The 25,689-nt window shown below is 40.9% G+C and overlaps 2 protein-coding genes and 1 long non-coding RNA gene across 4 annotated transcripts; 2 read left to right on the forward strand and 1 right to left on the reverse strand.

Annotated features, from left to right (window-relative positions):
• On the reverse strand, positions 1–25,433 carry LOC140580940 (uncharacterized). Of its 2 annotated transcripts, XR_011984081.1 has the most exons (8): positions 25,367–25,433; positions 24,776–24,931; positions 24,569–24,677; positions 24,064–24,187; positions 2,795–3,319; positions 2,426–2,536; positions 746–1,022; positions 1–534 (listed from the first exon to the last, which is right to left on the reverse strand). XR_011984081.1 is itself a non-coding variant. In XM_072702665.1 (6 exons), the coding sequence occupies exons 1-6, from the start codon at positions 4,610–4,612 to the stop codon at positions 316–318; spliced, it is 1,365 nt and encodes a 454-aa protein (XP_072558766.1). In that variant the 5' UTR covers positions 4,613–8,507; the 3' UTR covers positions 1–315. The 2 variants fall into 2 exon arrangements, 1 of the variants encoding a protein (XP_072558766.1); XM_072702665.1 differs by lacking the exons at positions 24,064–24,187; positions 24,569–24,677; positions 24,776–24,931; positions 25,367–25,433 and adding an exon at positions 3,993–8,507 and having other exon boundaries at positions 2,795–2,886; positions 3,274–3,319.
• Positions 9,938–12,261, forward strand: LOC140580943 (mitochondrial pyruvate carrier 1-like). The gene is made up of 4 exons (XM_072702671.1): positions 9,938–11,372; positions 11,546–11,642; positions 11,842–11,974; positions 12,189–12,261. Exons 1-4 carry the CDS (start codon positions 11,337–11,339, stop codon positions 12,211–12,213), a joined length of 291 nt encoding a protein of 96 aa, XP_072558772.1. The 5' UTR covers positions 9,938–11,336; the 3' UTR covers positions 12,214–12,261.
• Positions 16,793–17,602, forward strand: LOC140580945 (uncharacterized). Its single transcript, XR_011984085.1, has 3 exons — positions 16,793–16,981; positions 17,181–17,313; positions 17,528–17,602. It is a non-coding gene; the product is annotated as an uncharacterized lncRNA (long non-coding RNA).
• Positions 25,434–25,689: the final 256 nt, after the last annotated feature.

Consider the following 25,689-nt stretch of genomic DNA (forward strand, 5'->3'; position numbering starts at 1 on the left):
AGTAGCACTTTATTATGGTTAAGCAGTATATACAGTTTCAATGCATTTTCAGTAATTTTTCTGCTGTTTTTCATGTACATTTTTTCTGTAAGGATTCTGAAGCATTTTAAGGATTTCAGTCTATCAGAATAATTGTGCCATGAAATAAAAATGTAAAACAAAGGTTGTGTACAATAATTCAAACAGGACATGTCCAAAGACATAAGTTAACAGACAAAATTCCTTAGCACGTGAATGACAGTTAAAGAGATGACCTGAACGAAGCAGTGTGTGTTTGTGATGAGTCCAGTGGGAGTGGCAGAACTGAACAGGTTTTTAAGTTTGAGCCTGCAGTCGTTTTATATGCTCATAGCAAACAGTGTATAGCTGTTCATCAGTAATGTTTCGGTCAGTAGGATCAACCAAAGTTTGGAGTTCATTCATCTCCTCCTCAGTCAGAGGGCACTCATATTCAGGCACTACAACACCAGTTTCTGAGTCAAGGCCATCGTAGTCAACAACAGTCTCCCAGTCAATGTCTGGCTCTTGTAGGTCCTATAAATTTATCAGAAGACATAACAAATCATAGCTTTCATGTGGTAACAATACTGTATATTTCAGTTTACTCACAAGATCAACAATTATATGGTTATGATATGTACATTTAAGATAACTCCTCATAGAGCATTGCTGATGAAACACATTTAGTATGTGTACTTTGATATTTTGTATTTGGAAACAACCACACTGTAGAAGAAACACTTACCGCAAGGTTCTCAGAATGGGCATTAGTGTTTAGCATTTGTGAAATCTCCCAGATCTGTGCTGGACTCCAGTTTCCCTCAGTACGTAGTGAATGGTGGTTCCAGCCTTCAGTGAATATTTCCAAGTCTCTTTTGATTCGTGGAAGAAATGTATAATGTACACAGAATATGTCATGTGTACAGGAGATGTCCAGGAGGTCATTTTCTTCAAGGGACTGCAAAAGGTTGTAGTATTTTGATGACACTGAGATCCACACATCTCGCCATAACCGTTCTATCCTAAGGTTAAAACAAAATAAAATAATTTCCATTAACATGTAGGAAAACATGACATTGTGTCTAAGTCTAGCAGAAAATTAATTTAATGGAAAAACTATGTTAGTGCATCACTAATAAGTGGTATAATTGCATGCAGCACAAATGTAGCACTAACCAAACACTGTATTTTTTATCTGAAGCTGTTAGTGGGGCCAGCTTCACTAAGCTTAACTAGCGACTCTTATCTTAGCCTTCTTCTACTACTGTATCTAGCTAATAACTGCAACAAGTATTTGTGGATTTTCTTCTACAGATCAGCTGTGGTATGAATTGGACAAAAATCCGCGTGATCCACAAGTAGGCAGGAAGTGATCCACAAATCTTTAACTATCCACAAAAATACAGAGCGATTTGTACAACTGAAATGGGTTGTGCACATTTGTGAATGTGGATCACGCAACATTTGTGACTTTGCTCCTATTTATTTGTAGATTTTGTCCAATTCATATTGTCGTTGATCTGTAGAGAGAAATCCACAAATATGAGCTGCAGTTATTAGCTACATATTGAAGAATGCTAAAATAAGAGTTGTTAGTTAAGCTAGCCCCACTGCAATCAGCACAAAGACCTCACTTTCTTTCGTGCACAGAAATCAAAAGGAATGTGGCTGTAGGTCAATGGCTTAAACACTCCCACTGTGCTTTCATAAACCGGTCAGTACAGATCTAATTTGCGTACTGAAATCTTTCAAATTGTCAGTCTTTCAATTAATAATATGTCATTCATTAAATGTGTCAATAAACAATGAAATAATTTTTTCAATACTAAATTGAATGATTTATTGACATATTTCATTGAGGCATTTATTGGACAATAGATTGACACGACATAATTAAAGATATGTCACAAAAGATCCTCCATAACACTGACCACAAAAGATCCTCCATAACCACTAAACTTTGAACTGCTAGTAACGTGTGTGTGTGTGTGTATGTATGTGTGTATATGTGTATGTATATATATATATATAAATAATTTTGTGAGATTATGGAAATGTGATGTTACTAATAAATTTTCAAGTTCAAAGTGAATGTCTGGGTAATCAAATAGATAAAACTTCTGGTTCACAAGCTCTCCCCATTTACTTAGGAGAAAAACAAAGCATAGGGCATTGGCCAAACCAGTTCTATCAAGTAATTTATTAGATATGTGCCAAACTGTACATTGTGGGTAATAGTATTCTATATAACTTCTTCATAAACATGTACTGCTTAGGGAATGCAATTATTCCAACTGTTTTTATCATCAGTCAGCATTTAAATAACCTTACAAACCTGATTCCATACAGATATATTGGAATAAATAAAATGAAATGAAAAAAATATCAGGGATACGCTATGGAAGTAAAGAAATATGAATCATACCTTTGATTGTGCACACTTTTTCCTGAGATGAAGCTGTTCCGATCATTGCCACGGACAGTGAACATAAACCGGGCGATGTCCACATTCTCCACTCCCTGGTCAGCTCTTACCCTGAAATCACAGTAATCATAGTGAGATTAACAGAACAACTAATTTTTGATTATGGCTCTGTAACCTCTTAGATACATCAATACTACCCTCAAGAAGTTATATTAGTGTTGGTAAATGTGATCAAAATTCTTGTTAATTTAAATAAAAAAAATGCAAGCCATTTTCAAACTGGTATAGAGCAAATAGATTTTTAATTGATCTACATTGCCAAGACTTTTAGAGGACACACTAGCTGTGTACCAGTGTAAAGCACACTACCTTGAGGGTAAGCCATGTCGCTGCGTTGCCTCCAGGAAGAACTGAAATGCAGTTGATGCACAGTTGTTTGTGGCCACATTCAAGTACAATATCTACAAAAGTAAATAAAGTTTAAACCAATTAAAAGGCATCAAAGATGTATGTGTATACCAAGAAAACAGTGGTCAAACAAATAGGGTAGCTGGTTGATTATTTGTAGGTTATTGCTAAATTTGGCCCCCTTTTCAGTCCTTTGACATAATTAGCCTCTGCCTCCTCATGTTGTGCAGCCCTCCACTGTTGCTTTCCTGTTAGCTTGGGGCATAACCACAAAATGACAAAGTCCAGTTAAAGTACAGAAAGACAAAAAGTACTACAAAGTCATTAGTGGGCTGAAACTCATGATTATCAAAGCTTCTAAATGTTTTTACAGAATACACAACGTTTATATAGCCAGTGCATAGCATGTGGAATTACTAAGATATTACTAAGTCAGGTACCTTTCTTGAAAAACCATCCACTCCTCCAAATATCACAATGTTGTATCTGTGAAGCGATAAAAAGTATAAAATATTATTTATATTTTAAATGAAATCACAGTAATTGTGTACATGCATTTAAAAGGGTTAGAGAGGAATCCCCTTTGAGAACTTTCCAAAGGTTTCTTGTCTTTCTTTTCTCTTTTGTTTTGATAGAATTTTTCTTGTATATTTTTTAAAATAAAAACTTCCACTTCAAAAATTTACTGTGAACATACACAATCATCATTGTGCATGTTAAGTATTCCTTGTGATATGTTGTGCACAGCTAACAAAAAAGAGAAAAATGCAAAACCAAAGGAAGGCTTTCTTTTCTCTTAAAAGTCTGTTTTCTAAACAAACAGAGTCAGTTAAGGGGAGTTCATTATCAGTATTGTTGCTGGCATTTCTGAAAATGTTCCAATTTTAGTCAAGTGGCTACTTTTCAAATGCAGTCCCTGGCCAAGATGAAGAGGGGGGGTGACGATTTGTGGTAATAACTATTTCCTGCTGAAAAACACTGGTAAACTATCCACATGTCTCTGAATACCTGTGAGTCCTGAGACCTCCATAACACATAGATACAAGTTGCCAGTGTTCATCGGCAGGAAATCTTCTCCAAAGCCCCACCACCACCTCACACCAATCCACCCAGGGCTGTAGTTGAACAAACTTCAAATAAATTTGACATGAATACAAACCGGATCAACTTGTGGTTCGTGTCCACATGTACCAGAGACAAGGGCCCTGGTACAGAGTACACTCTGCGTACTACACAGCCAAGACTTGTCAACCTTGAGATGATGCCCATGGAATCAACCCTATGCATGGAGGCTGCAACTCTTCTCCACTGAACCCTGTAGCCCATTGACTGCAGCCTCCCTCTGACCATCCTGTAGCCTGCATTTGGTAAATCATTCTTGACAGAAGCAACCAAATTGTCAAGTTCCTCATCACTGATGGAATTATATGTGTCCCTAACACAGAGCTCATACTCTTTCATTCGTCTTAAGATTGTTCTTCTTGAAACACCCATCAGTGTGGCTATGCAAGGCACAGGAAGTTGAGTATGGAGCATTTCCTTCAAACGTTGTTCTTCAATCAAAATTTTGGGTCGTCCATTGGTGGCAGTGACTTCCTGTGTGACGCATGGGGCTGGACGTTCCAGATATCCCCTCACAAGGTCAAAGAGTTCTTGCAAAGCCAGGGTGATAGCAGGAGGTACTTCCATGTGATTAGATAGGGCTTGCAGAAGATACAGCTCCTGACGACAAAGGAACTCCAGGTAATCCAAATTTAGTGGAGTCGCGCTGAATCCCATTTCTATTTTATGCAAAAGACTTTCGAGAAGGTGGTATCTGAGCTGTTCACAGAACAAATTATAATTAATTAGGTGTCAAAATCTTGTCTTTGATACACACACTAGGCCTACCATTCAAAAGTTTTAATTATAAAAATGAAATGTTTTTGTTTTGTGAGGTGCCTGTTCATGTATGATGATGTAGTGGCTGCTCTGTTTGATCGTGCTAAACCTTTTCACAAACAATATAAGTTAAGTAGTATAACATTAGATCTTAGGACCAGAGTCTGTTAAATAAAATCAATGAAAAACACTTACTCAGTGGAGATTAAAATGTAGCAAGCAGACAACTTTATGGCAGTTATTTAGCAGCTACAATGACAAAAGACATTAAAAACCTCTCCATTCTAATGGTAATTTAATAAACATGAATAGATAGCACTTAAGCTGGTTTCGCCTGTAGTGCGCTAACACTAACCCGAGAACTAATATCTGAGGAGCACTCTTCTCAGGATTTGAATTTATTACATTGGTTTTGTTATATATGAAAAAAGATATGCCTTGTTGTTCATAATGCAATTTACCCTACATTGGCCCATTCCTTTATATACGGTAAAACGAAGCGGGAAATTCCCACATTATGATAGCAGACTGTGCCGGAATAAATAAAATTGCACGAGATACCAGCTATCCCGCATTGAATTTCAAGCTCTGCTTTAATTAAGACACACACACACGATTCCAATTACCATCTCGAACGTGGAATATGAAAAAATCTCTGAAAGATGTGAACTCAGTGTAAAACTTACTTGCTCCGACATCATGACAGCGTGAATCCCACATCCACTGGTCAGTTATCTTCATCTTCTACCAAAGCAAATAGCCAATCGTAGTCAATTTTCAAAAAGACCAATCAAAGAAGCGGAGCCATTAGCCACTGTTCCCGCCTCCAAAGTGTCAAAATTCATCCTGTCGAGCGAGCGAGTGCTGTGCAGACGCGAGCGCGTAGATAGGGTCCAGCGAACGCGAGAGCGTAGAGAGGATGGGTTTTGAGCTCGCGAGCGCACACACGCGCGTGGTTTGACTTTTGGCACTAATGTAACGCCGATCGAGCGAGCGAGCGAGTGCTGTGCAAACGCGAGCGCGTAGAGAGGATGGGTTTTCTGCTCGCGAGCGCATACGCGCGCGTTGTTTTTATGCGCGCGAGTTTTGGCACTGATTTAACGCCATACACCTCCCTCCCAGAACCAACGAGTGCTGTGCCTAACAAACTCACTCACACACACACACACACACACACACACACACACACACACACACACACACACACACACACACACACACACACACACTCTCTCTCTCTCTCTCGCGGCTCTCTCCTCCTCTCCCTGTATTCTCCCTCTTTTAATCCCACATCCCTAACAACCCAGGTGTAGCCACTTAATTAACCTTCCACACCAATCCCTCCCCCTCCACACACATCATTACACTATTATCTACAGCTGCCAAGTTCTTCTCATACTAAATACATAACACACAACAGATTAAATAAGGCATTTCAATTAGAAAAGAAGAGCTACAAAAATTACTGTATCAAATGGAGTTAAACCGAGCTCCATTGCGCAGCATTAGGCGGCTAGCAATTAGCTCCCCAAATTATACAGAAAACTATCTCAAACAACCATAAAACTCTACCATATCAGTGTAAATACAGCTGTAAGGCATCAAAGAAATAAGGATGAAGCACAAATAGTAATACTCACTTCCAATGGACGCACACTGTTTAAGATATTAATTGAACCAATACCTCCCCGAACCACGTTATGCTCAGAACATGCATTATTACACTCTGGTAGCCACCTGGTGGCGGAAACAAGAACTACATGCAAACACATTAATGAAAGGAAAATAAAGGGCTGAGAACTAGTAGATTAAGTCTTTTTTACACATGTAAAAGTGAGTGCAGATTTGTCTCAAATTGAAAATCTCACGCCAGCCAGCTGACCAAAGATGATAGATGGCAACACTGTTGTCTTATTTACCACAAAAACTGTATTTAATGTGGCACTCAGATGTAATTCCATAAGTCAATAAAATCCTATGTTTGTAACCCTTGTATATTTTAAAAAAATCTAGTAATGATGCAGTAAAAGCAGAAGTAACCAAGCAATATTTTGCTCTAGTAAAAGTGGCCTTTATACTTAAGTAAAAGTAATTGTTTGTGAATAGATTTAAAGGATTAAAGTAATTGAGCTTGTAGTCCTTGATGCTACTATATAACATAGCACTAAGCATGTCCACTGCAAAAATAACCTACAGAATTTACTCAAATAAAACCGGGCTCTCACGTCTCATGCATTAATTGACCGTGAGACACATGAATTACAACCAGCCCTTACGCCATACTTTGTATTCCACACGCTGAGGCGTAAGGGAAAACGCCCTCCAACGTGTCCCCTTGTATAAAATTATTGGAGGATGCGCAGGCATGCGGACTTCAGGAGTGGAGTTCATAACTGTCCTGAGATATACAGAGTCAATAACCACCTACCAGCAAATCATTTGTTGTTTCCAGGTAAATCACAAAATAAGTTACGTGTGCATTACTACATGGATGCGCATACAGATGGAGTGCAGAAAAGATTAAAGTGTAAGAGCAAGATCCGATGAATGCCGTAGGCAGGGCTCTCAAGTCTCACGCATTAACCGTGAGACATATGTTTTGCCCCTGATGTAATCTCGCTTCAAAGTTTTGATGAAATTTGGGAGCCTTGAATCAAATAAGGTTACGATTTACAGTCACTTTTTGGAGTAAACTTAAACTGTTTTTTGAGTGAAATATACCCAATTTAAGGGAAATAAATATTTTAAATATGCATGGATGTGTAAAATATGGTTCACTTGTATGGTAAAAGAATTTTATGCTGTATTGTTTTTTTCTGTATACTACATTTACCAGCATGCTGTATAGCGAGTACGTGTTTTTTAGATGGACCAATTACAACGGAGAAATCCACTTTGTCCGCGAAATCGTGGTGGGAATGAATGCGTCAGTCGGAAGCTGTAGTTGGACAGGTAAGAAAAATCCAGTCTGTCGGCAAAGACTTTCCTTATTTTGTTTGGTATTGTGATCGTGGTTTGCCGTTGGAGTTGTGTATAGCTGGCAAGTTACAAATTACCAGGAGGGCAATGCTAGCTGACCAGCAGGAGCCAGCGCCTTTTGAACCAAGACTCGGTGAAGAAATTAAGGGAAACTCGTGGTCCGAGGATAGACTCACCAGAGACACTTGACCTGAGACGGGGAAATGACACACACGCGATGACGGAGCAAAGTGGTCGGCCGTAACCGACCTCGCCATAGGTTGTTCCGAAGCTACTATCGGTGGAGGTAGCGGCAGGACACCCGCTCCAGACTCCGGGACTGAGAGAATCCATTTGAGTAACGTACGCCTATACTGATACGCACACACACATAGCTATGGCATTGATAGATCTGGGTTTTAAAGTGGAAGCACTGTAATATCTGCTGGATTAAACTCCAGGAACTGAACATTCCTATGCACCGGCGGACGGCCCCCGATGACAAGGGCTTAATTTTCGTGTGTTTACATTTAATATATATTTATAATTCTGTCAAACGATTAAAAATTTTAATCAGATTAATCACAGGGTTGCTGTGGATTAATTTCGATTAATCATGATTAAATATCATTCATTTTTAATCTATATTAATCACATTTAATTTTGCATGAGCAAACCGACTCAAGAAAAAGGGGAATATATATGCACTTAACATGTTTATTGAACATCTTGAACATGAGTCGGATGTATTCCATCTGCCACAGAAGTGCAATACCATGGACCCATATCAAAAAGCAAGATTTTTTGCTTAGCCGGTCAACTTGTAGGATTTAAGGTACCTCAGTTTAAATGGTCTTTATCTTCGTTTGCTTACAATTAGCCCGAACTACCGTAAATCCGACAAATAATTCAACTACCGTATTTTTCGGACCATAAGACGCACCTTTTCCTCCCCCAAAAGAGGGGAGAAAAAGTCACTGCGTCTTATGGTCCGAATATTGCTCTGCTCACATGCTTTAACCCTCTGGGGTCGAGTGCATAGTTGGCGACGCAGCGTACTTCTCGCGTCTATCTCAGTTTATATCTCGCTGAAATCTTAATGTATAATCGTGAAAAAACGCTGGCTAAATCCGTAATCTGTCTTCTTTTCAAAACGTCCATTGTCGGAAGTATTACAGTTTTTAAAATTAGGTTAAATCGGCAAAAAATTAAACTATGTCCCCTTACTTTGTTTTACCTGCATCGGGGGCGTGTAGTACCGCTGTCACCCGAAGATCGCTATTCACATTCTAAATAGCCGCATTAGCGCGTATTCAAATCGCATTCGCATGGTAATTTGGTGAACAACGCAACGGTGAAACACGATCCAAATACATCCCAATAAGCGCCATAAAAGGGGGGAGGGATGTGGCCAGGTGTCAATGGATCATTCATACACATGAAAGTTTTTTGTTACTGAAGAGTCTCCTTGTTTCTTTGTACTTTTATTGTTTTTTACTGACTTTATTTGTTAATAACAGTGATAATGGTTCTTAATGCTCCTGTTGACTACTGTTCACTTTACATGGTTGACGTAAAATATTGTAGGACACTATTTGGTTCAGAATATTTTTTTTCTTCATTTCCCTCCCCTACAACTAGGTGCGTCTTATGGTCCGGTGCATCTTATGGTCCGAAAAATACGGTAATCATGAAGTCCAATTCTAGCCCGGTTAATTGCAATTGTTAGCAATATCAGTTGATAACACATTACGTGCGGTGCTTTACATATAAAACTCCGCAGCAACACATCCACAGATAACTTGGACGGTATAGCGTGTGCGACCGATTTAATGAGCCACAAATGAGAAGTAGTGCTTAAACAGTAAAACTACAAGGCGCAGCTACAGTATCTTGGATTCTGAACTCGGGATCCTCTGTGTTGCTCCGAGACATTTCTCGGATCTCCGAGAAACGGGAGCGCATGTCGTTACTTCTGGCTTCAAAACTCCGGAATCCGACTCGGAATACGAGTTCCGAGGGCAAATGGAACACACCAAAACTGCCCGAAATGGGTTGACAGAGACATTTCAGGGATTTTTAATCATTCTGCGTTGCACATGGGTTAATTGCGTTAAAAATTTTAATCAGATTAATCACGATGATGGATAAATCCGCGTTAACGCGTTAATTTCGACAGCCCTAATATATATATATATATATATATATATATATATATATATATATATATATATATATATATATATATATATATATATATTCACATCTATCTGGAGGATTAAGGGTCATGTCCACCACGGGGCAGTGCGAGCAAACCATCTTGGTCGGCTCCTTCATTTCCAGTCTCACGTTGTATGAGGTTGTGGTATGAAGTGTTGTATAATACTGCTGCCGCATTTCCTGTTCTGCCCACCGCTCCACATCGTACTTCCCTCTGCCACACATCACTTTACTACCCCATGTTGAATGTTGCGTTGTATGTTAGATATCGCGTAGTAGTTAGTAGTTTGTAATTAGGCGGCAGGACATTGGAAAAAACCCATTTCTGTAGTAAGCTTTGGAGTATCTATAAAGAAAAAAAATGTTAAATCAATTTCTCACAAATGTCTTGAGTGCTTTAAACAGTAAGGAGGAAAACATTAGTGCATGCAGAGCTGTTGCAAAATTAGAGGCTGTAAACTTGGTTTACATAGTTTAACTAATGTTAAACATATGCTAGATAATTATGAGGAGCGGTCATTAAAATTGCACAGCTTGTTTATATTTTCATAGGAAACAAAATATAATGTTCTAGTGAAACGTAAACCGCACAATCGGCGAATTTTATCACCAAGACTTAGATATACAGTACTGGAATCATATTGAAAAATAACATTGATTATGAAAGTAGGCAAGTAAGAATTTAAAGTTAGGATTTCATTGTACTTTGTACACATGACACTGCTTTCTTAGAACTTTAAACTGCCATTTAATTTTGAAGACTGTGTACACAGAGGGACACAATAATCCTCAGAATGTTTTCTGTCTTTCCTCTGAAAACATTGCCCTGTAAAGATGTCCTCCAACTTACAGGGATATTTGGGGGCTGGTGGCAGGATCAGTACTCCGGTCACTGGAAAAGAACTCGCTCTCCATTCGGACTACTGTGGTGCTGAGGTATCACTCACTGCACGACTGCACTCAGGTTCTCACCCCTGAGGTGGTTCATCGTGTGGTGGGTGCAGCAATGCGCTGTAATCAGCCCACACCCCCTTACCTACCTACCTCTGAAAACATACTGTTCTTCTAGTCACTCATTCTGAGAAAATCAGATGCTACTTTAATACAAAAGGTGACCATACTGCCACCCCAATTTTTGTTAGTACTACAGCTTGCGCACATGTTAATTCCTCACATAGGTGCTCAAGCGATGCATGGAATCAATGATGAAAATGCGTGATGGCCACGATGTGTCAAGTATAAATTTGCCCTTATACTGTGTGGTATACAAGTAACAGCAGGTTGTTTGGATTTGTTGTCACAATTGGGAATGAGTTAAACTTCGCCTTGTAGATGTAACCATAAAGTCATTGCTTACATGTGGGTCTCATTGCAGAAGTGCTGCTGGTGATCACAGAATTGCACTTATCTTTTTGTTTGTTCTCTTTGCCTTTCCATGATCTAAATGTGCCTTTTGGGAAAACCTTCCAACAAAAGCACGGTAAGAAAGTCACAAATTGATTTTTTTTGTTATTGTAAATATAATTTTATGACTACTGTTCAGTAATCTCACACTAATATGGTGTAAGAATACTCTGGAATTTCTTTACTGGTACTTTCACCCTGCTACATGTTAGATCAGCTCTGAGTTTGTGTTTTGTTGTTTGATTTCAGCACTTCTGGGGACCAGTCGTTAACTGGGGTCTGCCCATCGCGGCCATGGTGGACATGAAAAAGAGTCCTGACCTCATCAGTGGCCGGATGACTTTCGGTAAGAGACAGAGGGCTCACCTTCTGTCTGTGTGAGCGTCCACGGAGTCAATTGGGACTCCAGAGGGACTTTTTAAAGGAGGTTTTAAGCCTGTTGCTGTGAGCTGTTCCAGTGTCACCTCCCTAGTCTTGCTGTTATTGCGGTGACTTCCTCTCCTTCTTTCCGGCCTCTGACCCCTGCCTGACCTCTGTCTCTCCAGCTCTTACCTGCTACTCGGTCATGTTTATGAGGTTCGTGTATCAAGTTCAGCCGAGGAACTGGCTCCTATTGGCTTGCCATGCTGCACATGCGACGGCACAGACCATCCAGGGTGCCCGGCTCATCCAATACAAGTAAGCCCCCACCAGGCTCCCTCTAGTATATTTTAATCATCACCCCTTATCTCTCGATTAATGCCACATTACTGCTTGACATAGCATTTGCAGCCAGCAGCCAGGCAATCATTCTGCCAGCTTTTCTTCCAGTCAGATCCTTCCTTAACAGTGTCACACAGGTACCTTTTACAGGTCTGTGTTCTTCATGAATGCTTTTTTTCTTCCATTTCAGAATAGAGCAGAAAAACACAAAATGAGCCTGTGGAATGCGTGCTCTCAATGGGATCTCCCCTCCTCCTGTCCTTCCAAATATATATATATATATATATATATATATATACTTATATATATGTGTGTTCATGTCTTTCATTCTTCTTTTTATGAATCCACACGTTACGAAGGCCAATTCATTGCCCATGCAAAGTGCGAGGGGAAAACATATAAGAAATTTACAAACGAGAGGAGGCCATTCGGGCCATCAAGCTCGTTTGGGGAGAACTTAATTAATAGCTCAGAGTTGTTAAAATCTTATCTAGCTCTGATTTAAAGGAAGCCAGGGTTTTAGCTTGTGTTACACTAGCAGGAAGACTGATCCTCTCAGCATCTGCAGAGCTACAGTACAGGTCAGGGTCTTTACATCAGTCTAGCAGGTCTATAGAGATTCTTACTCTAGGTATTTATTGTTGTCTGCTGCATTTTTCAGTCAATGCAAAAAGCAGAGGATCACAAAAGAATGGATCCCAGGTCAGGATCAGTGAGGAGTAGGTTTATCCATTTTCTGAAACTGCCTGCCCTATTTTGGGTAGTGGGGGGGTTCAGAACCTATCCTGAAGGCTATGGGCGCATAAGGCAGGGAGCAGCCCAGGATGGGGCACCAGCCCATTGCAGGGCACACTCACACATGCACACCTATGGGCAATTTGGTAAATACAATTAACCTCAGCATGTTTTTGGACTGTGGGGAGACACCAGAGTACATAGAGAAAACCCCATGATGACAGGAGGAGAACATGCAAGCTCCACACACATTAGAGTTGCAGCAGAGACTTGAACCCGTGTCCCAAAGGTATGAGGTAACAGTGCTAACCACTGCACCACCATGGCACCCCCAAGAATAGGTTCTGACCCAAAAATCACACCTTATACAGACTGCTGTTGGTTATTGTGTCTCGCACCATTTCCTCAGGTCATATCACTGCTCTGGCATGTCAAGTCTACCTCTTAAATTATTGTTAGCTTTGTAGCTGAAGGTTTAAATGTTGAATGCAGTGTTCATTTTTGAAGATTCAAGATTGTATAACTATGTATGTGACAGTTAAAGAAAGTACAACACGTAGTGAAAAGCATCCTGAACGGCTCTTTTGTAGACTGTGCAAGTTAAAAATCCAATTATGCTAAAGTGCAAAAAGCTAAAATGCGAGCAGAGAAGTATGTTCAAAATGAACGGTAACACAGACATAAAAAAGTGACCAGTGTAAGAGTGCGGATATGGTGAGGGGTACAAGAGCACAATGTACATCAGGGTGTGAGGTGCAATGGCACGTCCAGGTTCAGAAAGCTTATGGCCTGGGGGTAGAAACTCCTCCAAAGCCTCTCAGTCCTGGTCATGATGTTCCGGAGTCTCTTTCCTGATTTCAGAAGCTGATTTCAGACAGGCTGCTATTGGGGTGGGATGTGTCCTTTATGATCCTGAAGGCCCTGCTCCTACATCTCTTGATGTTAATGTCCGTAGGATCGTTGGAGAGACCCCGAACTTCCTCAGCTGTTGCACGTGGTACAGGTGCTGCTCAGCCCTTTTGGACTGGACTTGGATGTGAAAAGTCCACGTCACGTCGTCAGAAATGTGGACACCCAGATATTTAAAACTCCTCACCCTCTCCACAGGAGATCCGTTGACGGTGAGGAGAGTGTAGACCCTCTGCTGCCTCCTGCTGAAGTCCACCACCAGCTCCTTTGTCTTGTCGACATTCAGCTGGAGACTGTTGTCGTGACACCACGCTGATAGGCTCTCCGCCTCAGCCATGTAGGCTGACTCATCGTTGTTGGTGATGAGCCCCAGCACCACTGTGTCGTCCGTAAACTTAACAACGGTGTTGGAGCGATGAGTGGCCTTACAGTCATGAGTGTAGAGTGCGTACAGCAATGGACCGAGTACGCACCCTTGTGGAGATCCTGTGTTGATGGTGATGCTGTTGGAGACACAGCTCCCAACTCTCACCACCTGTGACCTACCAAAGAGAAAGTCCAGCACCCACACACACAGTCGGTTGTTTACTCCTAAGCTCCTCAGTTTAGTGAACAGCCTGTTGGGCACTATTGTGTTAAATGCTGAACTATAATCAATAAACCGCAATTGCACATAGTTGGCCAGTTTCTTGTCCACATGGCTGAGGGTCGTATGCAGGACGTGGGAGATGGCGTCCTCCGTTGATCTGTTGGAGCGGTAGGCGAACTGCCGGGGGTCAGTGTTGCTGGGGATGGAGGAGGAGATGGTGTCCTTCAGGAGCCCCTCAAACACTTTCATGACCACCGTTGTTAATGCAACAGGCCAGCAGACATTCAGACATGAGGGCTTACTGTTCTTGGGTATGGGGACGCATGTCCCAGTCTGTGAAACAGCTTTGTAGCCCTGCTTGTACGGTGTGTAACAGTGATCCAGGGTGTTTACTCCTCTCGTCGGACACGTAACATGCTGGTAAAAGTTCGGCATAACTTGCCTGAGGTTCGCTTTATTAAAGTCCCCTGCCACAATGAGCGCTGCGTCCGGGTGTTTGTTTTGGAGCGCGCACAACACATCGTGGAGCTCGGATAAAAGCCGAACCTGTGTCCACGTGGGGAGGGATGTAGACCGGCGTGGTGATGACCGAGGTCAACTCGTGAGGCAGGTAGAAAGGACGACACTTTACGCTGAATGTTCTGAATGTTACAATCCCTCATGTCGCGCTGGAAAGTAACTCTGGCTCTCAGGTCGTCCAGCTTGTTCTCCAGTGGCTGCACGTTAGCCAGCAGGATACTAGGCAGTGGGGTGTGACGTACTTGCCATCTCAATCTGTTTCGGATGCCGCCGCGTGTCCCCCGGCGTTTCTTTGTTCTACGCCGCGGGCAAGCGTTGCGTCCATTGTTGCTGTCGTCCGAGCCGCGTAATGTCTCCGACGGCCAGGACGGATCAAGCTTAAAAGTGTTTGAAATGTAGTTTGTAGCCTGATTTCCGATGTACAGTAGTGTCGTACTATCGTAAACTAAACCCAGCAAAGTTTGGGTATAAAATAAAACGAAAACTAAATAAAAGACTAAAAAAGTGCACAGTCTGCACGGAGCGGTCAGGAAGGCATCCGGACGTGGCCGCGCCATGACGGGAATGTGAAAGGTGGTTATATTGTTTGGTGGGGTTTTTTCTTTTTAATTCTTAAACGCTGTGTTAAACAGTTCGAATGAACTGGTGGCAATAGTAATGCAGAAGCTTAAGTCGGGGTTCAATTTGTTATGGAAACATCAAGGCACCCAAGCAGTTAAGTGTGGGAGCTTCTGGTGGTTAATGCTGGTCCTATTTCTCAGAAGGCAAGGTTCAAAGCAAACGAGAGACAGATAGCAGAAGGATCAGGGTTCCTGCTCAGAACCATATGAAGGTGCTTCAAGTCGTCGTAAATCTAGCGGAAGCCCTCGGGACCAAGGATCACTCTCTCTTGGAAAGACGTCATATTAAACCCTGCATTTGATCGGTGTGGTAGTGAATGAATTTGGCCATTTGCTTAATAATGGAGGGATGAATGGAAGGATGAAATTGAGTGAAGGTGAAGTTGGTGCTTTAAAGACAATAAAATATTTGCACACATCACTTGTATGCTAATTGCCGAAAAGGAGGAAGATTACCATCCAAACCACAGCCCTGCCTGTTGAAGCCATTATTCCAGGGTGCACCATTATGTAGCTGAGTTACCTGTACTTAATGATGCAGGTGAGACACCCAAGTAGACGGTGTTCAGAAGCAGCTTTACACTTAACATGCAATAGAAAGCAATGGATACTTTCAGTTATTGCTCAGAATATGTCATTTTTTAAACTGAATGCCTTGCATATGAAAGATTTTTTGTTGTTTCAGAGTTAATGAGCTTCCTTGCTTCTTCCAGTAGGTGCCAAGATGAGAACCACCATGTAGAGAGCAGTTCCAAGACAATATCTATATGTCATTATAAATAAGAAACTGGTCTTAATGCTTTGCCTGGTGAAATAAAGATTACATAAAAAAGAAATCTATGTACTTCTACTTCTTTTGTTTTAATATTAACCTGAATAATAAGCGTATATGTCTGACAGGCTCGTCCTTTTTTATTTCCAACTACTATATTGGGAAATAATAACCTACTTCTTTTGCATGCAGATTGAAATATTGTTATGTCTAAAATGGTGAAATGGAAGCCCCCAATGATGAGGTTTTAAGTAGGGTTGCAGCAACTAATCGATTAAATCGATTAAAATCAACAATTAAAATAGTTGGCAACTAATTTAATAATCGATTAGTTGGGTCTACGTTATTATACACGTAAGTACAGTGGCTACCCCCTAATTTGGGAGCAGTAAGCTAACCAAAGCCGCGGTGGCAGCATTAAGCTGGATGCCGACCGCCATAAAAGAAAAAGGAGACGAGAACCAATGAGCAGGTTACGTGAAGAATTCTGGAGGAATTGAAGAAGAAAAAAACCTTTGAAGAATGGCGGAGGCGGACACAGCAGAGGAGGCAACAAAAGCACAGTAAGAATGTCACAAATTGATTTTTTTGTTATTGTACTGTAAATATTATTTTATGACTACTGCTCAGTAATCTCACACACTAATATGTTGCAAGGATCCTCTGGAATTTCTTTACTGGTTCTTTCACCCTGCTACATGTTAGATCAGCTCTGAGTTTGTGTTTTATTGTTTGATTTCAGCACTTCTGGAGACCAGTAGTTAACTGGGGTCTGCCCATCGCAGCCATGGTAGACATGAAAAGGAGCCCTGACGTCATGAGTGGCCGAATGACCTTCGGTAAGAGGCAGAGGGCTCACCTTCCGTCTGTGTGAGCGTCCACGGGGTCAACTGGGACTCCAGAGGGACTTTTTAAAGGAGGTTTTAAGCCTGTTGCTGTGAGCTGTTCGAGTGTCACCTCCCTAGTCTTGCTGTTATTGCGGTGACTATCTCTCCTTCTTTCCGGCCTCTGACCCCTGCCTGACCTCTGTCTCCCCAGATATTACCTGCTACTCAATGGTTTTCATGAGGTTCGCATATCAAGTGCAGCCCCGAAACTGGCTCCTATTGGCATGCCACGCTGCAAATGCGACGGCACAGACCATCCAGGGTGCCCGGCTCATGCGACACAAGTAAGCCCCCACCAGGCTCCCTCTAGTATATTTTAATCATCACCCCTTATCTCTCGATTAATGCCACATTACTGCTTGACATAGCATTTGCAGCCAGCAGCCAGGCAATCATTCTGCCAGCTTATCTTCCAGTCAGATCCTTCCTTAACAGTGTCACACAGGTACCTTTTACAGGTCTGTGTTCTTCATGAATGCTTTTTTTCTTCCATTTCAGAATAGAGCAGAAAAACACAAAATGAGCCTGTGGAATGCGTGCTCTCAATGGGATCTCCCCTCCTCCTGTCCTTCCAAATATATATATATATATATATATATATATATATATATATATATATATATATTTATATATATGTGTGTTCATGTCTTTCATTCTTCTTTTTATGAATCCACACGTTGCTAAGGCCAATTCATTGCCCATGCAAAGTGCGAGGGGAAAACATATAAGAAATTTACAAACGAGAGGAGGCCATTCGGGCCATACATAAGAACATAAGAACATAAGAACATAAGAAATTTACAAACGAGAGGAGGCCATTCGGCCCATCAAGCTCGTTTGGGGAGAACTTAGCTAATATCTCAGAGTTGTTAAAATCTTATCTAGCTCTGATTTAAAGGAACCCATGGTTTTAGCTTCCACTACAATAGCAGGAAGACTATTCCATACTCTGACTACACGCTGTGTAAAGAAGTGCTTCCTCAAATTTGTTTTAAAATGTTCTCCCGCTAATTTCCACTTATGGCCACGAGTTCTAGTATTTAGACTAATATTGAAATAGTCATTTGGCTGAACAGCATCCAGACCCGTTAGAATCTTATAGACCTGAATCATATCCCCCCTTAGTCTCCTTTGCTCAAGGCTGAACAGATTCAGTTCCGCTAACCTCTCCTCGTAAGACATTCCTCTAAGACCAGGAATCATTCTCGTAGCCCTTGTTGCACCTTTTCTAAGGCAGCAATGTCCTTCTTGAGGTATGGTGACCAAACCTGCACACAGTATTCTAGGTGGGGTCTTACCAAGGAATTATATAAGTGTAACATCACCTCCCTTGACTTAAACTCCACACATCTAGAGATATAACCCAACATTCTGTTCGCCTTTTTTATTGCTTCCCCACATTGGCGAGAGTGGGACATGGAAGCATCAACATACATACCGAGATCTTTCTCGTAATCAGCTACCTTTATTTCAGTGGAACCCATAAAATATCTGTACTGTTTATTTCTGCTCCCTGCATGGATTACCTTACATTTATCTGTGTTAAATTTCATCTGCCAAGTATCAGCCCATTCGCTAATTAAATCCAGATCCCGTTGAAGCCTCTCTGCTGCTAGATTAGTATCTGCTACCCCGCCCACCTTAGTGTCGTCTGCAAATTTAACCAGTTTACTATATGTATTCGTGTCAATATCATTAATGTAAATTAGGAACAATAGTGGTCCTAAAATTGAACCCTGCGGTACCCCGCTATAAACGGAGGCCCACTGTGACATAGTGCCTCTAATAACTACTCTCTGCTTCCTATCAGTTAGCCAGTTTTTGATCCAAGCTGCCACAGGTCCTAAAATTCCTGCAGCTTTAAGCTTTAACAAGAGCCGTTTGTGGGGGACAACATCAAAGGCTTTCTGGAAATCTAAGTAAATCACATCGTAGGCCTTTTTGTGATCAATTTCACTTGTAGCTTCCTCAAAGAACTCAAGCAGATTCGTTAAGCAGGATCTACCTCTCCTAAATCCATGTTGGCTATCCTTTATAATGTTATTTGCATCTAGGTAATCTACCATTTTCACTTGAATTATAGCTTCCATTATTTTTCCAGTAATGCTAGTTAAACTGATTGGCCTATAGTTTGCTGGATTACTTCTATCCCCTTTTTTGAATATGGGTGTTATATTAGCATGCTTCCAATCTGATGGTACCACACCCGCAATCAAGCTCGTTTGGGGAGAACTTAACTAATAGCTCAGAGTTGTTAAAATCTTATCTAGCTCTGATTTAAAGGAAGCCAGGGTTTTAGCTTGTGTTACACTAGCAGGAAGACTGATCCTCTCAGCATCTGCAGAGCTACAGTACAGGTCAGGGTCTTTACATCAGTCTAGCAGGTCTATAGAGATTCTTACTCTAGGTATTTATTGTTGTCTGCTGCATTTTTCAGTCAATGCAAAAAGCAGAGGATCACAAAAGAATGGATCCCAGGTCAGGATCAGTGAGGAGTAGGTTTATCCATTTTCTGAAACTGCCTGCCCTATTTTGGGTAGTGAGGGGGTTCCGAACCTATCCTGAAGGCTATGGGCGCATAAGGCAGGGAGCAGCCCAGGATGGGGCACCAGCCCATTACAGGGCACACTCACACATGCACACCTTCGGGCAATTTGGTAAATCCAAGTAACCTCAGCATGTTTTTGGACTGTGGGGAGACACCAGAGTACATAGAAAAAAACCCATGATGACAGGAGAACATGCAAGCTCCACACACATTAGAGTTCCAGCAGAGACTTGAACCCGTGTCCAAAGGTATGAGGTAACAGTGCTAACCACTGCACCACCATGGCACCCCGAAGAATAGGTTCTGACCCAAAAATCACTTATTTTACTGATTGCTGTTGGTTATTGTGTCTTACACCATTTCCTCCGGTCTTATCACTGCTCTGGCATGTCAAGTCTACCTCTTAAATTATTGTTAGCTTTGTAGCTGAAGGTTTAGATGTTGAATGCAGTGTTCATTGACCTGACCACGACTTCGGAATGCGCTTTGGCTTTTGGTGACCTGATTGGACGGCTATTGGCAACGACCCGGAACCGGCTTTCAACTACTCTTTGTGTCACTCCCAATAAACTTGGTTGCCTGAATTCTGATGTTCGCGTCTTGGCTGGCAGGACACAGATTACTAACTTTTGGGCGTCACAATATATCTCTCATTGAAATTTTAGGCACATAGAATTGTGAGCGTAAAATTAATTGTGATTATTTGTTTTTATTGTTTGTCTTTTATGTGCTATGTAAGGTGACCTTGGGTTTTAGAAAGGTGCCCACAAATAAAATTTATTATTATTATTATTTTTATAAACATCCACACAGCGCCACAACTCCGGTGTTCATTATCTATCTGAAGCCCTACAATGACATACAGTATACTGTTGTCAAAATAAACTTAACTTAATTGAGACGGTCAGTTTAATTTTATGGAGAAAAAGTATACGTATAGATTAATTTAACCGTCAGTTGATATTAGTCAAAATTAATCTATAGAAAAATAGTTGTGAGCGGCAGCCATAAATGCATCGCGTCTATCATTGATATCACCATATGACACTTTTTTATCACGTAAAAATGTATACTAGTGTTATCGTGGATGGTTTGATATGGCACAGCCTTAATTGTTGCTAATACTTAAAGTCAATTTTTAAAAAGTCAGTGTTTAACTCTCTGGGGTCGAGTATGTCGTCGGCAACATCGCGTACTTTTCGCGTCTATTTCAGTTTATATCTTGCTGAAATCTTAATGTAGAATCATGAAAAAAACGCTGGCTAAATCCGTAATCTGTCTTCTTTTCAAAACGTCCATTGTCGGAAGTATTAAAGTTTTTTTAATTAGGTTAAATCGGCAAAAAAGTAAACCATGTCATCTTACTTTGTTTTACCTGCATCGGGGGCGTGTAGTACCGCTCTCACCCGAAGATCGCTATTCACATTCTAAATAGCCACATTAGCGCGTATTCAAATCGCATTCGCATGGTAATTTGATTAACAGCGCAATGGTGAAACGCGATCTAGATACATCCCCTTCAGCGCCATAAAAGGGGGTTGGGGACGTGGCCAGGTGACAATGGCTCATTCATACACATGAAAGTTGCTACATATTCAATGAAAGGAGCCAGAAATAGTGACATGAGTTAAGTTTTTCTTATTTATTTATCCAAATGAATGTTGCATCTACACCATTTAGTCATCTTCATGTAGCCAAGACTTTGGTGATCAGATATCTGGGATAAAAACAAACTGCCAGCATTGCTTACTATGTACTTTTATAATGTTTCTGCAAATGTTCCAAACTGCATTTTGCAATGTCTATACTTTGATGTCAAATTTCAAACTTAACAAAAATCTGACATATTTACAATATATATTAAAATAAAGATGAGTGTGATGGCAAAACAAATATATAAGAAATAATTTATTTGCCATGAATTAAGTTTATGATATTTGAAGAAATGTGTGATCATGCCCCAGTCAGTGAAAGTGTGTTTCCTACCCCTAGACCCCAGAGGGTTAACGGTAAAATGCAAATGAAATTGTCACTCCAAGACATTAACATGTCATCAGGAGCCACGCTGGGCCGCACTCTAGGTCAGCGTTCCTCAAACTTATTTGTCCTGGGGACCAGTCATGTCATCCTTCGGGGCTACAGGGCCCTGCATAAACGACCTCCCCCCCGTGCATACGCGCGGATGCGTATCCACATAGATAGATAGATACATAGACAGATAGACATTATTACTATAGATAGATAGATAGATAGTATTATTATTACACTACTACCACTACTGTTATTATTACTATTAGTATTGGTATTATTAGGGCTTATGCCTATGTAAGAACAATATTAAACATGACCTAACAGGAGTGCTTTTTTATTGTCAAATAAATACATTATTGCCAAGTAAATATACAGATATATAGTAATTAGGCTGTTGTTGTTGTTGTTATTATCATCATCATCATCATTATTGCTATTATTATTATTATGTACCTATGCCTATATATAAGAACCAAGAAACCTAGTTTTTTTTTCACAATTTTTGTTTTATGTTGTTTTTAACTACACTTTTGAACACTGCCAAATGGTGCTGAACGTGTAAATTGACTTTTAACATAAATTAAATTACGGGTCTAGTCACCCACAGGGATTATTTGGCACCAAAAATTTTAAATTAACATTTTAATGTGATGGGTGTGCCTGCGGGGCGGCATGGTGGTGCAGTGGTTAGCACTGTTGCCTCCCACTTCTGGGACCTGGGTTCGAGTCTCCGCTTGTGTTCTCCCCATGTCATCATGGGGTTTCCTCCAGGTACTCCGGTTTCCCCCCACAGCCCAAAGACATGCTGAGACTATTGGAGTTGCTAAATTGCCCTTAGGTGTGCATGTGTGAGTGAATGGTGTGTGAGTGTGCCCTGCGATGGGCTGGCCCCCCATCCAGGGTTGTTCCCTGCCTCATGCTTCTGGGATAGGCTCCAGACCCCCCGTGACCCAGTAGGATAAGCAGGTTGGACAATGGATGGATGGGTGTGCCTGCTTTCTCACCACTAACTGGTCAAAACAACCCAGCCAGCACATTCATGTGGGGCCCGCATGGGATGCACTTGGGTTGACATGTGGACACCACCTGGGAAACCCAAGTGGGGCCCAGTCAATTTTGTCCACAGTTTCCATGGTGGCCCCATATGGGTTAGCCCACATGGGCTAATGATGTGCCCTTAATGGGCTCAATAGAAGGCCTATATGGGTAACCCAGCTTGGTCTTATGTAGCGCTCATTTGGGCTACAGTAGGTACATCCTATTTGTCATTTCACAGAAAACCCCTAAATACCTACTGTATTTAACAGCACACTGATTAATTGATTAATGAATTGCCTCATTAAATGCAATTTTTAAAATTTACTTTGTTAATCCATTTATTAACCTTTTTAAATATTTTTAATATTTATGAATCCTTTAGGAAATTCTCATTTTGCCATTAAAATATAATGAATTGCTTTACTAAATAAGTTTATTAACTTATAGATGAATAAATTTATTTATAAATGCATCTAAATCTGAGCATCTAAATATAATTTAGTAAAAAAAAAAACTACTTCTTTATCAGTGACATCTGTTGTCCTCCATACTAGAGTACTATGATGTCACAATGCTTGCCTGGCTCATGTTGGCAGGTCTGGGGTTTAAAGCTCCTAGGATTTATTATTATCAAACCTTTGTGCTTTATGTTTTCTTTTAAAATTAAGCTTGACACTTACCAATCTTTTTTTTTTTTTATTTTATTTTTTTTATTGCCCACCACCACCCCCCCTCTTCGGAGGACAACTTTATTTTACATTACATTCAAGAGCAAAGAGTGTGGCCGCTCCTAACTCACCCGTCCCGTGGAAAAAAGAAAAAAAAAGCGTAACAATAACAGACATCAATCACCATGGGGAGAGGGGGAGAGGAAAAAAAAAAAAGGTATACAGAAATAATAACACTAATAATGTAGGTGGGATGGGAAAAAAATTAAGTATAGGGGAATACAGAATACAAACAACCATAAGAAACATAACACTCATCAAACAACAAAAATTATAACAACATCAGTGATAATAATAATAATTAATAATGTGACAAATTGGTATTATATATATGTAGCATACACACACGTGATCGTACCCATATATATGTATATTTCAATTCCTATATCTATAACATACCCTAAAAAGTAATAATAATAATGATATTGATCGCTCAGCCATTCTTGTATATATGTGCAAGTGTAGGTGTGACCTGATTTGTCATTGGATGTGCTGGCATTTGATGCCGTCAGGGGAGGTGACAGCACCCTCCCCCCCCCCCCCAGGCCCAAGGCGAAGGCAGGAGAACCAGGCAACCGAGGCCACCCCGCCATCCCCCCGGCACAAGGGCCCACAGCCACGCATCCCCAAGACAACCACCCACCCAACCCGAGAGGGAGCCCACGAGGGACTAAGGGGGCGCCACTTACCAATCTTGGTCGCCACCTCGGGTCCTCGCAATTCGATTCCCTCCCCTGTCCTGGGCAACAATTAGCTACTTTGACACCGTCTTTTCTTGTAATGTTGCTTGTAAGAGCATTTTTTTCAAGCCACCTGTGAATGACAGAGCAAAAAAATGTTATTACTATTAATATTTTGCCAAAGTATTTTTAAGTGTATAAGTGAACACTTTCTTATGATTGAAAATTTTGATTCTGCTTAGGGCTAGGCAATATGACCTTAAATCAATATCATGAATAATTAAAAATAAATCATTTTACCTCGATTATGATTAATGATTTTTTCCCCCTCATAGTTCACTGACAAAGTTAGTACTGTTAATATGTAAATATGCTCAACTATTAAGACTTGAATATTTTGTTCTAATAAAACAGTGCATATTTTATCTGTGGTTTTAAAATAATTTAAGGAAACTGGTTGAAAAGGACTTTTCGCTAATGTACTTTGTGTCATGATTGAGAAATATAGTCTTACCTCCTTCTCCGCTTCCCTTTCGCCATTCCTCCTCCAGATTCTGACTTTGTGTGCAGGTCTGAGTTCGCCTCAGACTTCAAAAGTTTTGTTCTTGTATGGGCATAGTTTCCTGTAGATGATACATAAAAAAGGGAAATGCTATCGTTCCGTTTGTTTTTGATTTAGAGGCAATCGTAATCACATCATTATAACTACTTAAAACATTACCTGCTTTTCCCAAGACACGCACTTTATACTGTGGCCAGTCTGTACTCGGAAAAATTTCTTCCTTCACTGCCTTGCTGATATTGACTTGTCCTGGTGGCCAGTAACAAGTATCTTCTGGTCCTTTGCATTAGCTCGCAATACATTCGCGTTTTCTCCCTGGTGACCCATGTGATCAAAGACACGTTAGAAGAGAAGGGATCTAAGTAGATGTTATGGTAACCTGTTTTAATTAAGCAACAGCAAACTGGCCGCCCAAATGTTTTTTAATGTCGCGCTATCTGCCCGCACCACCTTCGCGATCTACCGGTCGTTCGCGATCGACGTATTGGGCACCCCTGTGCTAAGCGATCTCCCTCCAAGAAGTACAGCTAAAAATATAGCAAGTATAGGTAATTTACCAAACTAACACCGTTACCTGCAAAATTCCAATATGACAAGAAGACTAACTAAACAGATTTTATTTAAACTTGGAAAATCCCTGGAAGCCGATCCGTTAGACACAACTTTATTACTGAATATTCATTTAAGTACAACCCAGATATGTGTAAAAGTAGTGTTTCACTTTTAACCCAAAAATACTTTAGTTTATACCTGCTGCACACTGGCTCGCCTCAGATTCGGAGTGATGGAAAGTGCCAGATAAAGAGGCGGGAAAGCCCGATGAGAGTGGGCGGGCGCGCGCGGGGGGCGTGGATGGCTGCGGCACGCGCGTGCGCTTGTGTATCATGTGCTCTCAGCCTCATAGATTTACGGTGGCCCTGAAGGTCAAAACAGAACAACATTTCAGAAAACAACACGACATTACAGAAAACACGACATTTCATAAAACACAACGACATTACAGAAAACACGACATTTCAGAAAACGGAAAGGGTAGGACCACACTTCTTGTTCGTGATTGGACAGTACCCTTG

The sequence above is a fragment of the Paramormyrops kingsleyae genome, chromosome 19, assembly GCF_048594095.1.
Source record: "Paramormyrops kingsleyae isolate MSU_618 chromosome 19, PKINGS_0.4, whole genome shotgun sequence".
NCBI classification, from domain to species: Eukaryota; Metazoa; Chordata; class Actinopteri; order Osteoglossiformes; family Mormyridae; genus Paramormyrops; species Paramormyrops kingsleyae.

What these genes read in the sequence shown, in the direction of transcription:
- LOC140580940 (XM_072702665.1), bottom strand. Translation starts at nt 4,612, where the DNA reads ATGGGATTCAGCGCGACTCCACTAAATTTGGATTACCTGGAGTTCCTT. An exon ending in ACGAACCACAAGTTGATCCG is followed by an intron (nt 3,320 to 3,992) that starts GTTTGTATTCAT and finishes ATCGCTTCACAG; the next exon opens with ATACAACATTGTGATATTTG. An exon ending in TGGATGGTTTTTCAAGAAAG is followed by an intron (nt 2,887 to 3,273) that starts GTACCTGACTTA and finishes TTACTTTTGTAG; the next exon opens with ATATTGTACTTGAATGTGGC.
- LOC140580943 (XM_072702671.1), top strand. Translation starts at nt 11,337, where the DNA reads ATGTGCCTTTTGGGAAAACCTTCCAACAAAAGCACG. An exon ending in AACCTTCCAACAAAAGCACG is followed by an intron (nt 11,373 to 11,545) that starts GTAAGAAAGTCA and finishes GTTTGATTTCAG; the next exon opens with CACTTCTGGGGACCAGTCGT. An exon ending in CAGTGGCCGGATGACTTTCG is followed by an intron (nt 11,643 to 11,841) that starts GTAAGAGACAGA and finishes CTGTCTCTCCAG; the next exon opens with CTCTTACCTGCTACTCGGTC.